This window comes from Trachurus japonicus, chromosome 18 (genome assembly GCF_045865225.1).
Source record: "Trachurus japonicus isolate A0001 chromosome 18, Traja_1.0".
Classification (NCBI taxonomy): Eukaryota; Metazoa; Chordata; class Actinopteri; order Carangiformes; family Carangidae; genus Trachurus; species Trachurus japonicus.
The window spans coordinates 32156697-32170821 of record NC_140924.1 but is presented as its reverse complement, the minus strand read 5'-3'; the positions used below and the strand labels follow the sequence as shown (position 1 = coordinate 32170821).

The 14125-nt window shown below is 40.5% G+C and overlaps 1 protein-coding gene across 3 annotated transcripts in view; it reads right to left on the bottom strand.

Annotated features, from left to right (window-relative positions):
- The window catches only part of LOC146969646 (phospholipid-transporting ATPase ABCA1), a 170699-nt gene that overhangs the window by 66599 nt on the left and 89975 nt on the right, over positions 1-14125 (bottom strand). For all 3 annotated transcript variants that reach the window (XM_085760153.1, XM_085760154.1, XM_085760152.1), the window contains exons 29-32: positions 13501-13640; positions 9924-10051; positions 5593-5691; positions 4511-4700 (exon numbers count right to left, since the gene is read on the bottom strand). In XM_085760153.1, coding sequence (XP_085616279.1) covers positions 4511-4700; positions 5593-5691; positions 9924-10051; positions 13501-13640 — 557 coding nt within the window. The remainder of the gene's footprint in view (positions 1-4510; positions 4701-5592; positions 5692-9923; positions 10052-13500; positions 13641-14125) is intronic.

The window sequence follows — 14125 nt, the reverse complement described above, 5'->3', positions numbered from 1 at the left end:
TAATGAAATAAAAGGTTACACAGCCTGCAGGTTTTACTGCATTACAAAAACTGACCCCGGCCGCCCCGGTAAATAAAGTGTTGCATTATGTAAAAAAGAAGGTGATGAACAGAGGAGAGCGACTGTTAACGGCATGCATATTGCATACAAATGCTCTCATCGCCTCACTCCTCTACTGCTACATTCTCCTCTTGTAACATCTTCTCAGCCTAATTTGAAAGTTCCTTTAGCCACAGAGGGAGATGACTGGCAATGATCTCGTTGCATGATAATAACTCAATGTCCTCAAGGTTGTTTCCATGCTAAACGAGAGTCCATTTAATAACCCTTTACAGGATCTGGATGGGAACAAAAATAAGATGTTGTGAATAAAAGGGAGACATGATGCAAGTGAATGTAATAGGATGCAGGCAAGAATTGGCCTTTGTAAGTGGTCTTTTTACTAAGGCTAAGTGTACTAAAAAGTACCAGTCACTTACAGCATGACACAATAAAGTAGAAATCCAGTAAAGTAGAAGAGTAGCAGCAATTCATAAAACAAGAGAGAGAGCGAGGGAGAGAGATTCGGGCTGAGAAGCACATAAATGAAAAAGAATAAGGCTGTTTAAGTGGAAGAAGCAGGTGAAGATGAGGAAAGAGCTAAATAGAGGAAATGTTAGAAAAGGAAGACCTTGATGGCCTGGCGGGGGAACCGAGGACACAAGTGGCGCCTCAACAAATGGGGGAGTCCTTGACAGGGCTGTCATGAGGTAGGGCCGAATGTCAGGGAAAGGAATAAGGTTACACAAAGGGCACTTCTCTTGTTTGACTGTCTCGACAATCATCCTATAACATGATACCTGGACAGTTGCTTTTAAAGTGGCCCCCGAATGGCCTTGTCACAGGAAGGAGCGCGCAGCGAGACTCACACAGGTTCAACGAGGCATTACAGATCTGTGGCGGGTGTGAAATGGCACATTACAAAGTGTGGCACTGTATATAGGAGGGAGGCATAGGGGATCGGGAAGGAGAAAATAAAGGAGAGACAGGCGAGCCCGGCAGAATCATTCTGTGCCATTTCATGTCCTGCTCGTTAGAAGTGGCTGCCTTTTTCCCCGAGTCCCTTTTTTTTTTTTAACTGTCTTTTTTAACGTCCCATTCGTCCTTCTGAGATGACAAAGTGTGTCAAATACAGAAGGGGGGAAGACCACGGCAATAATGAGACAAGATTGTTTCAGATATATCTGTGTTTTTCAGAAATGGCTCAGAATATTTCTTTTTAACAGCTCCGTCACTTCCCTAAAGGGCTCCGGCTGAAATAACGCTTCGCAACTTCATAAGCGCTTTGCACATTGAACTCACGGTGACTGCTTAAACTTCTACGATGGACTTAATGCTAAAAGTTGCCAAGCTTTTTCAACAACAGTGGAGAAAAAGAAAAATGGTATCTTCACTGAGAGGAACTTTAATTAGATTTTCAAGTCATGCGACGAGAACAATATCTATGTTGTTGGATCATGTGTGATTGAAAGTACGCATGTGTGTTGTCATGTTCACAGCGGAATACTCTCTCCATATGTTTAATGTCCATATGGATGATCTATCCAGATGGTTAAATGGTTATAAGACAGGCTGTTTTGTCTGAAACTCTGTTGTCAATCATCTCATGTGCGCCCTCACTAATGACCTGGTACTGTAATATTTAGCCCATACAGTGCAGGGCTTGCAGCAACTACTTCACGTATGTTCCCAGTACTGAAAAGATTTTAATATTAAATTTAAAGGTGTAAACTGTTGCTGCAGTCAAATTCACTCGAGACTCACTCACCCAGTCTCTACGCCACCAGAGCTATAACGATGTAGTAATAAAAAAAATGAACTGTATAAAGCTGTATTCCTGATATAAGAACAGCAGCATGCAGAGGCTCGCTGTGGCCTTCAATGATGCTATGGGACTGCTGCTTTGTGTCTCCAGATGGCACCATGCAAGTCAGCCGTTTGTAAATTGTGGTGTTCCCACCCTTGGAGAGACAGCTGATGTACAAATTCACGTCTCATTTGGACAAGTCCAAGAACACTAGTATAAAAGCATTAATTAGCCCTAAGCAAAGCTGCTATGGGCATACATCTGATCTTCATAACCACTGGAATAACAATCTCTATAGGAGCTTTTAAAATTGTTAAAGTGTTTTACTGTTGTGTCGTTGTTTTGTTTTTGTTTGTTTCATTGTCTTGTCTCTATGGACCTAATCTGTGTCTGAAATAAAGCAAATATATAAACTGTATATAACACTAGAGACTCAGCCGTACACAGTGCAGGCACAATAAAAACATCAAATTACTATATTTCTTTCAATACTTTTATGGAAATTTAAAAAAAATGTTTGAGTGTGTTGTTTGTTTCAAGTGCAAATGAAAACTGATGCCAACACTTCAACTGGTTTTACAGCATCATTTAGTTTGCAAAGCAGCAGCCAGTGTGAAAACACAGTGATAGACTGAAATCTATAACTCCTGTGAGCAGAGTGTATAATAGGCTATACATTTCATTACAAGTACATTGTATTTAATCATAGAATTATTGTGAAGCAGATGTATTAGCCTGTTTAATGGTTGTACCACTAAATTTATCTCTGGCCTACTTTAATTCTTCTATGTTGAGTTAATTCACTTAAGTGGAGCATGAATGGAGCACTTTTTAAACTAGTGGCCAGAGAAAATGATATTCAAATGTAAGTCAAAAATAATTTAGCACTGAGTCAAGTACTTGAGTGAAAGGAGAAGTATAGATACGCACACAATCAACATGTGTGGGCAAACTGGTGGGAATAAGCCTTGATGTACTAATCAAGATCCAACATGCAGATACATTATCATACATTATCTCTGTAGGGAATACATATGAAATATTCTGGCATTAAACTATCATCATGTCTGTGCCCATCACACACTCACACACACACACACACAAATGCTTATAATTCAGTTTTTGTTTTACGCCAACCTGCCCACACAGGGTTTATTGCCACACCATCCCACCTCCACAGTTCAGTACCAAGACCCTCCACCTGGCAATGTGTGATTTGTGACTAGTGTGACTCTCCCAAAGTTTCAAAGTTCACTGTTATTGAAAAGACCAGCAGAAATGCTATGGCTATGGCAAAGACAGATGTAATGATTTGCAAACTGTTGCCAAACAACAGTTTGTCTTACAATGCCGTTGAATGTGAACAGAATGCAATCCGACCTGTACCACGACCACACCACCTGTGTCTGCTGCAGGTCACGAATCATTCGTCTGTATGAAAAATGAAATTACAAAACTGTAAATCAGCTAGCTTGTAGAAGAGATGCCGCTGATGCAGCCAAGTTCCAAGATCCCTCTGCTTCTTTTCTCACTCTATTTGGGGTAAACCTACCACAGAGCAATTCTCTACCATCATATGACTCCGAGAGGAAATTTTGGCAGATGTCAGTGGGGTGAGGAAGGAGATATTGAAATTCAAATCACTTAAAATGCGAACACATGCACAAAGCAGAGGCAAACAGATGAGGCCTTATAAAATGACACCGGAGTAGAGGTGGCAACCTCACCGACTCTTCTCTCCCAAGCTTAAATTTCTTATTAACACTGGGAGACAGGAGTGAAAACCATTCAGCTCCAAATGAGACTCTACTTTCCTTCCACATCGTGACTTATTCACTCGGCAAACATCACTCCAGGCCTGGATTAAATCTCAGGTTAGCCACGCGACATTTTCCCCCAGCTACATTTGGCCATGTATATAGTTAAAAGTAATGGCCAATAAAGAATCGGCACTGGCTTATGCAGGATGAGATACACAAACCTCTCGGGGCTTGTGACATGAGCAGATAAACCTGCAGCTGGAACTGCATGTCCTAAAAGAAGCTACAGGGTGAAAGGTTGGTATACCTAAAAGAGTCAAACACACAGTATATTTATATTTTAATTGAATCTTTGGGCAAGATGGGGACCAAGCTGAATCAGTGGCAAAGACCAATTCAGTGTATTTTCATTGGAATCAATTTTGGCCCTGCTTTCATGCATGCACGCTAGTTCACAAAAGGAACGCCGCATAAAAGGCTGATTTACATTTTGCAATGCAATGCAAATTCCTTGTTAGTAAGTACCTTTACATTTTCAAATCAAAATGATGCTGACTGGGACTTTCAGACTGTAAGCCAAAAGCTTCCATGATAAGCATTTTTATTGTACTGTTGTGTCACTGATTTATTTATTTTTTTACATCCAGACCTTTTCGCACTCTTCCCGCAGTTTATCCCTCTGTGACACACATCCAAGCGTGTGTGTGTGGGATCTGAGCAAAGAGCTGAACGACCAGCAACCAACCCCTGATTCCGGCAGGGTTTCACTGTCTTGCTCAAGAGGCCTCAGACTGACACTGACACAGCAGCAACTCGCACTCCACATCTTAATTTAATGGTAGCTCTGACTACCACACATAACCCTCCCAAACAGAGGGTTCAGGCTCCATTTTTAAGGACCAACCTGCGGTGGTGGGAGCCCTCCAGCCCCGGGTGGACAGTCGGGTAACATGATGGTCCGTTTAGGCGTGCTGCACTGGCAGGAGGGGGAGGGGTTAGACATGTTCCAGTTCCCGTTGATGAAGATGTCGGCGACTGACTGATCGACAGGTGGAGTGAACCAATCGGATCCACTGGAGGAGCATGGGAACTTCCTGCAGAACCATATTTCGTATTTTATTAGTATTAAAGGGACAGTTCAACATTTTGGCAAATTTGCAGAACAGTATTTAGTATTTCATTAGTATTAAAGGGATAGTTCAACATTTTGGCAATATTGCCATAATCCTTATAATCATAGCGGTCGGTTCATTACTTTTAATTATCGGAAATGTTGAACTATCCCTTTAACTGATGAGTCATCAAATGCATAATATTCTCTCAACATTTGCATATGCTGTGTAAAAAAAACAAACAAAAAAAAACATGCTAAGAGTATTACATTGAATGGATGTGGCACAGAACATCATAGAGGGAGTTTCTTTTTTTATCCACTTAAGTATAAACAACATGAGTCACAAGTAATACATTTTTAATAGCTGCTGGATAATACCTAAATTAAAAGATGTGTCTATTGTTTGAAGAACTTAACACAGTCGGCCTCTCAGTCCATTTAGGATGCACAAGCATTTGCCAGCTACTCATGCCCAAAGCTCAGTAATAATTCCATTTCATTCTTAGCTCTAAAAATGGCATTCATTATTCAACTTATTCTGATCACGATGATCTGGAGAGTGCTTGAAAAGGCTAATCATTTATTGATCAAATTTGTTCTTAGAAATTGGTTTTCAAAATCATGCAGAGTGGCTCTCCTTCCCAATGCTCTGGGTTAGATGGCCTCTTTTTTCCCTTGCAGGTTGTTCTGTTTCTGCAGCAGGATTTCTTGAAGCAGACACAGACATGGATCAGACATGTACACAGGTGTGCGACTCCGAGCCTCAAATACACAGCTTGCAATGTTTAACACTTAATAAGTACCAATTGACATGGATACATGTGCACAATGGGGTACTGTTATGGTGATGTCTTGTTTGCACTATCACTTACGGTATTGGGTTTCCATCCATGCAGCGGGTCCCAAAGCCGGGGTTGTTGACCAACGTTTCCACCACCTGAGACACCTCCACATTATCTGGCCCATCATTGCTGTGTAAATTATAAATATAATTTATGTAAATACGCATGCAAACATCGGAATTTGTAATAGTTTAGAGTGTTATATCCCAGAGAGGGCACACATCTTTTCAAACCATGAACAACAGCCTGTCACTCAGAAAATGAAAGAAATCTTAATAACATGTTGAGTTCTCAAAAAAAACAAAAATCAACAAGAAAAGAAGTGTTGTGGCACTGACTGCTTCAAGGACAGTGTGAGCTCAGCTTCTGCACGAGATGATTACAGGACTGAAAAAATAGAGGGGGTGGTGAGTGCTGCAGAGGCCACAGGGAAAAAAAGAGTGTGAAAATGTAGATTACAGGACTGATAAAATGGCCATCCAGGGATTCAGAACAAAAATACTAATCAGAGTCTCTTTGATCATGACCAGTCATCTGAGATCTACTGTCCACTGTGTGAGAGAGCGGTGGTCTATCATCAACAGCTGAATCGATTTCCAGAATGACTTCTTCAGCCTCAATGATATCAAAATGCTTGATATTTGCAACCAGACATCTGTGAGGTTATGTGCCATGTCCAGATTCACAAAGAGACGACTGCCAACAGTCAATAGCGGCTGAGATTACAGTACAATGAAGCTGAGTGCGCTGTGTCTAACTCTTGACCTCTATTCTTGGTTTGAATGGTGTCACATCAAGTGGCCGATTACTTGATACTCGCGGACTTTCAAATTCAGTCAGTGACAGTCTGGTCCCCAGAAAAATAATCTTAGTGGGATATTTTACAGTTTTACCGAATCAACTACTCTAAGCAACAAAAACATTTAAAATCTGCCATTTGCTTGGAATACAACAACAGGGTGTCAGAATTGGTTAGGACTTTACAAGTCTTCTAATCTTTCTCCTGTCACTGCTGATTAAGAGTTTACAAGTTGTCTGATCTGTTTTCCACACTGGCAAAGCTCAGGAGTTTAGATTTGCCATTAATCTTAAATATATCTTGACTTCCAAGAAGGTTTGAAAGGAAATGAGAAATTTGCACTGGGGGCTCAGGTGTGGTGTATTTCAAATAAATACTCGATAGCAATGCTGCATGCCGCTGGAGTTAGCTTAATCAACAGTGAGAGAAAAATCATTGCAGTTACCAACCGTTTTTTTTTTTTTGGCCCAAGAGTCAAAACATGAATTCCCAAAACACCACTGACTGTAAGAAACCACTGAGTGGTATGATGTGTACTTTTTCCTATATAGCACAGCTCTGCCTTGAGGTGCACCCTTGTGCGAACACGTACTGATATGAGCCTGTTCAAGATTCTGTGTACAGTACAGACTCTTCACAGCCTTTCATCATTATCTGAGTGTCCTGTACATATCTGAGCTCCAAGTCTCAGTTAAACAATCTTCCCTTTCCAATTTCCTCCTCATTACTAACCACACACACTCTGGCCTTTATCTCATGGGTGCTGTGGGAGTTAAAATACAGTGTTTCATACAGACCATCATGATGGCTTTCTGCCAACTGTGGCCATAGCCCAGCCAACCATTTGGATTAATACAGTGTTCATTGTCTCATTTAGAGGCGTCTCCATGAAGGTCATACGGTCATTTCCTTGGCCACCAGTGAGTGTAATTCAAGTGGTCTGATTGTAAAAATGGATAATGTGCAGCCATCTGTTTTGCAATTAACAATGGCTGGGTTACCACGTTATTCAAGATAATGAAACTATTGGATAGTTCCAAAATGAAGACTTGTGCTTATATGCAGAAACAGTGGAACTAATGAATAGTTCATCTAGTCAAAATGAGACATCATGGATATTTGAAACTGAGATAACAGAGGGAAGTCAAACGACGCTGGCATAGTAATATGGAAAACGAGACTAATGTCTTGTTGATCTGTTAATTTAAGTGTAAACATTACCTTACATTTTCTGAAATAATAAATCCATCTTATCAGAAGAGAAAAATATAAATGGTACATTGTTGCCACAGCTATACATTGTTAAACACTAGTGGGCAGAGTCCAAAGCCCCTTGAATTTCTAAATTAGATCAATCATTATCTTTAATCACACTACGTTAAAATGGATCATTGGGATTTATGGGGTATATAGTACAACAATGCTCCTCCTGAATGGATTGGATGCATGAAAATGAATGAAAAGGCACACTACTTTTAATCACAGTCATCACCAGGTAGGGTGCTTTAAAGTCACTCAAGAGAAGACAATATTTAGTAATTGGCCAAAGGGAATGTCATAAAAATTAAGAACTCTGCTGTCTCAAAATGTGTCACACAAGAACAGTTCCCAAGGAAACTGAATGAGTGGTTTATGTATGGAATAAGAGTCGATGTGGCAAAGTCTGTTGAGAAGTTGGCTCTGAAATCTCACAAATGAATTGTGAGCCAGGATTTTCTTTCTACTTGTTGCACGGTGTTCTTAATTAGCATGAAGTGGAGAATGTTAACAGGTCATATTAACGCTTTGTTCTAGGAACAGTCTACAAGAGGGGATTTATTTTTCACTGTATGATGGAAATGTCTTGTTCTTGTTGAGAACCCTTGGTGAAAATGTACCACTATGATGAAATTATTTTCAGTGGATAGCAGCATGCCCTCTTACATGATGGGATATAATATCTACATACATTAGACATCTCTAGTTAGCAGTATATGGCTTGGAGTTTTTGAATCACCTGTGGCTAGATGCTTGTTGCTATGTACTGAATGTTTAACTGCCATGGGCAGAGGCAGAGAGAGACTGGGGTTTAATGTTTCAGCACCATGGACAGAGGCAGAGTATTTTTAACACCTCTGTACAATGAAAAGAGGTGGAGCAGTTTGAATGCTTCAGCACCATGGACAGAGGTAGAGTGGTTGAACTGTTTCAGCACCATGGACAGAGAGGGGCAGAGACAGAATTGATTGGTTTCAGATGAGTAGTTAGCTTAAAAAATGTAGAGATGAAAACAATTTTGGCATGAAAACAGAGCACAGCTTCTACAGTGATGATTGGTTTTTTTTTTCTAGCTTCCGGTGGAAAGCTAGTTGAAAATGTAATAGCACCAGTTTCCTCAATGAGCTACTTCTGAAAGTGTAATACGTGTCAACTAGTAAGCGCAATGTCATTTATTAAACAAATACACGAGTGAAATATAAATATACAACTGCACAGTGTCAAAACTTGATAATTCCACTGTAAAAGTCAGTAAAGGCAGAAGGTTTATCACCGCGCTAAAAACAAAATATGTGGAATGAAATCAATCCAGGTTTGTTTTCTCTCCGTGGACGAGAGTATGTTGCATCATTTAGATCCTGTCAAACAAGTGTATCGTGTCATTCTGACCAAGAGCTAAGATTCTATCTTAAATAAACCAGTTTCATGCGAGGCTGTAGTTAATTGTATTTTGACATCCTCAAAATGAATTTCTGCCAAGTGCTGTCAGACAAAATGAAATACCTTCAAGTTCAATAAGCAACGACAGCTTCATGTCACAAGAACAGCTTGTATCAAGATGACTATGATAGCCTGTAAACCATGATGTATATTAGAGTACATTTGGCATTTTTATGGAGAAAGGTAAATCAGACAGCAGCAACTTTGAGCTTACAAATGTGAGTATTTAAAATCATAGTAAAGTCACATCCATATTAAGTCGATGACACATTCCACAATATATTTTGTCTTAGCTACTCATCTATTTACCTCTAAAAAGTGTTGTTTTGTATCTAAATCCTCTGCAGTAAATAATCCTTTCTTGTCAGTGGCTGTTGACCATGGCTGTGCCTTGTCACCAGTTCTGTCTGTGATGTTCCATGACTGAATACCAAGCTGCAGCCGAGCACAGGACCGTGTTCAGATTGACGACCTCAACCATGTAGAAATCTCCTGGCAATCAAACACCAGGAGCAGCACGGTGACTTTTTTTCTGTTTGATTTTCTGTCACTGGAGTAACACACTCTCTTGAAGAGTTTAGGTTTACTGTTCATTTCTCCGGCCTGTTTGTAACAGTAGTAACTGCCCACTTCATCAAACTCACACCCTCTGAGGAACAGTAGAGGATTTCTCCCTGGGATCTGGGAAAGGGATCTGGGAAATCTTGTTGTCTCTTGGTAATAGTAAGAATATAAAAGCCAAAACTTTCAACTATGTAAATGTTGTATCAGATTAACCAGCAGCAAAGGAAATACACAACTTACAGTAAATGTAACATTTTTTTTCTGTTGTGAGCATTTAAATGCGTCACCACCCCGTAGTTACCTGTAGAACGTGGTCTGGGGCAGACCATACATCCAGGGCTGCAGCTCCAGACTGGGATATTCGGCGAAAGGCGGGACGATGAGTGAGAAGATCAGAGACAGGCACACAAAGACGGCAGGCAAGACCACCTGGGAGGAGAGTAACGAGTTTTAAGTCAAAATATCTCATTAAAGCATACTGCCACATCTGACGACTTCTTTTGATGTCACACAGTGAGATGTTATAAAGATTTCAACAAAAAAGCAAGTGATTTCAATAAAGTCATCGGGTATTTCTTCAGCGAGGTACTTGCCATGGTACCGGAGAGTAAAAATAGATATATATAAGTAAATAGATATATATATAAATATAAATCACTCACAAAACTGCACTGCCTTAGCATTTTAAAGTAACTTTTTTGTCTATTTATTTTATTTTTGAGACGCTAATGTGAAAGGATTTTAGACAACAACCTATCCAAATCGGCCTCGCAGCTTCATTCCAATCATTTCTTATACAATATTTCATTTTTAACTCATGAAAAAAGCTGTGATCATTTGATGACCCATGTACAGTAATGTTACAAAAAAATGAGAGCAGGAGGAGAGTGATACAAATATCGCTGGTTCCCTTTAAACTGAGGGGAGGGGGGAAACAAAAGCAAACACTATGCGGTCTGCAGCGGTTGTCGGCGCGGGTGATACAGATGCATGTGTATGTGTGTAAAGCATGAAAGGACAAGATTCAGTATGAGATCAATTTCATCACTCCCCTCCCCGGGCCCCCTCACTGTCATTACGTGCTACAAAATGACTGATGCAATCAACAATGAAGCAGGACCACTGCGATAATGTGTGCACATTAATATGCTCCCCACCAACTTGTTTGGGCTCTTCTGCATGCTTTATGAGTTTGATTAAACACTTCCAACACTGCCACCACCATCTGGCCACTCAGATATAATTAGTTTCTTGCTATTCTCTTGTCTTTTGTGTGTTTTTTTTTTCTTTCCTTTTTTAACACCAAACGCTGCCACACTTCCATTACCCCCCCCCACCACCACCACCTTCTCAACCTCCCCGTCCCACCCTGCCATCCAATCCTCTTTTCTCTGTTATGTAATTCTCTTTTCATTTCATTGTTAGAGCTGACAAAAAGGTCAGTGGGAAAGAAAAAAATCCAAGATATCTTTAATGTTTAATCACTTGTAGGTTGGAACACACCCCGCAGCTAGGGAGAGGTTTGCGTACACTTGATTAATTGCAGGGCATGCAATTTGCCAGGCTAATTCAAGATGCTACAATTGAAAATCCTAAATTTGCTGCATGGCCATGGAAATGTACTTGGAAGGAAGATAAAGAGTAGCAATGAGACCTAAAAGCTTAATGGCAGACTGCAAAAGAAAGAACTATTCTATTCTTTTTTTCGCTGCACCCTCTCTCTCTCTCTCAGTAACAGTTATTGCAGGTGACAGCTGGTACTTCTCCCATTGAGAGATCTGCAAAAAAACAGGGAGAAGTCATTACGCTCACAAAGCCAAAGCATTCCCATGAACAATGCATGAGTTTATGGCATTCTCAAGTTTAGCGGGGATTTAAAGAAGAGGATGGGATTATATGCAAAACGGGTATAAACAACAAAACACGATTAAGACGAATTTTAGTTTCTGCAAAGTCAAGCACCTCATTAGATTGAGTTTGTTTTCTCGGGAAACATTTCTGTCTTTCTAGCTGTGTTTGTGAATAATGGCTTTATCGCCGCATCTTGTGTTAAAGTGGATAATAGCATCACCTTGAATATTTTTTCTGAAGTGTTAATGTGTTTTTTTTTTTTTTCTCTCGACACTCTATTCAAATAAAATATAGCAGACAGTCAGTAAAACTGCTGTTATCTCTGGTGGAAACATAATGTTCACAGTAAACAAGAAGAGTACAGAAACTTAAACACAAAGGGAACACTTCATGCGCCGCAGTGACAAACAGATACAACAGCAGATATTGTGAATTACAAAACATGCGTCGTCTCCTGTTCCAATACAATGGGCCATTGCAGTCGGAGCTCAGTGTGAACCTTTCAACTTCTCCGCCGCCATGTTAAACCAATGGCTGCTTCTCCCTGATCCTGACATTGCCAGGACTCGCCTGTCCCCCAACTTTCATCCCCCATAAATCACTCCTTTTGTGTTACACGCCATAATCTCTTTTATATTCCCCCTAACCGCTTGTATTTGAGGAGATTACCTCACCACACAATCATATCTGCTGACAATGGGGGCTGTTGACATGATCGGAGGGAAGGTGGGTTGGGGGGATTGGGGGGTGGGGGGCTTTAGCCAAATGAATAAAGAGAGGTAGCAGGTGCGCCCTTGCAGACATTGTGCACATTTGTACGTACACACTCGCACCCTTATCCATCCTGCTCTGCGTCCTCGCTAAAGAGGGACGTTCCGAGATTGACAGTGACTAATGGGGATTGGTACTGCAGCAAATTACAGGAACAACCTATACACCTCACAAAGGTGAAACTCTCTCTCTCTTTCTCTCTCTCCCTCTGTGGCTTACGTACACACCACAGCGTGGACTGGATGAGCTGCAATTCAGCCACTTTCACTTCTGATTATTTCAGCATGCCAGTTGTCATAACTGACGGCACAACAAGATATACATAGACTGTGATTCTAGGTGAGAGGCTGATACACACGTGTCAACATAATTTCAGCGAGAACACAGGTTTTCAAACTTGGTGAAAAAAAAAAACAAAACACTGCTTAACTTTCTTGAAATTGCTAGTAACCGAAATTGGTTTTGACTTGTTTAAATTACTTGGGTTTATTGAATTTGACTTTTGAAATTATGTTTATGAGAAACAAAATAATATAGACGTACATGTAATGGGCTAATAGCAGTCTGTCATGTCTGTAATTGTTATGCGATCACTTTTAATACGTCGCTAATGAAAACACATGATTAGCGCAGAGTAAAATGAGAGAATACCTAATCGTAGGTGTCACTTTGCTTTTCCGGTGCCAATCACGGCGATCAGGTAAAAACTGATGCCGCTGTGGCTGAAAAGACTTTTTCCACTGGTATAATACATTCATAACACTGAGGCATGACGCCTTCATATTGACACATTTCTACTCACACAAAGTGATTGATGAAAAGAGCAAAATCCTCAATAAACACACGTTCATGCTGGCTTGAGCCTCGCACGCCCCCCCCCCCCCCCCAGGTATTCTCTGATACAACACATGGCATCCTTTGGGAGGTGGAGATGATTATTGGATGTGCAGTTTATTGACAGCATGTTACATCATTCTGGTTTGCTGCTCCACACATTTTTCTAACTGTTCACTTTCATGCTGCCTTCTGTGTCGATTTTTTCCCTCCAACAAGTTAAATTCCCCGACTGCCGACTCCATCAAGATGGATGACGTGACTTCTCCCACCAGATCTGAAATTAGCTTACTCTATCACATATGTCATTAACTGATTTTGAAAGCCAACATGTATTTCATACAATCCTACCTTGATCCTCCCATGTAACCCCTCCTAGTATAACCCTTCAATTCATCAATATGACAGACTGAGGCCATTACCTGGGCAATGAGTCCCTTGCGGCTCCTCCGGGCGTGGTGGAAGCGCTTGATAAAGAGCGCCAGGAACTGCCTCCTGATCAGCTGCCACCCGGTGATGACCATGGATCCCCTCCCACTGACACTGGCGTTCCTCTTTAAGTCTGCAATGGACGTTAACCCACTGTGTTATTTATCATCTGTGCATATGTTAAAAAAAAAAAAAAAAAAAAAAAGTCCTGCTGAGTGCGCTTTCTGCCGCAGCTAATGGATTCCAATCAAATATAAGTTAAGTGGTAAAACTGCCACTTGCCACATGCTCATTCTTCAGTTTGGCAACTTTTGTTTTTTGCTTTTTAAAATCATAGCATACATTTCCAAATATGCTTTTGGCATGACTCAGGAGAAAAAAGGTCATAAACAAGAGCTCTGCAGAAACCTTGTTTTTTTATGTTGCACACTCTCCAAGAATCCCGTTACTGGAAAAGCCAAAGACGTTATATTTTCACAGCAGTAATTAAGATGATAAAAAATATTCCGATTGAAAACCATTTTTTCACGATGAAAGACATTGTGTGAAAGTGAATTTCTTTCATGCGAGCAAAATTGAAAAGGTGAAAAGACAGGCAAGATAAAATTGTATGGACTG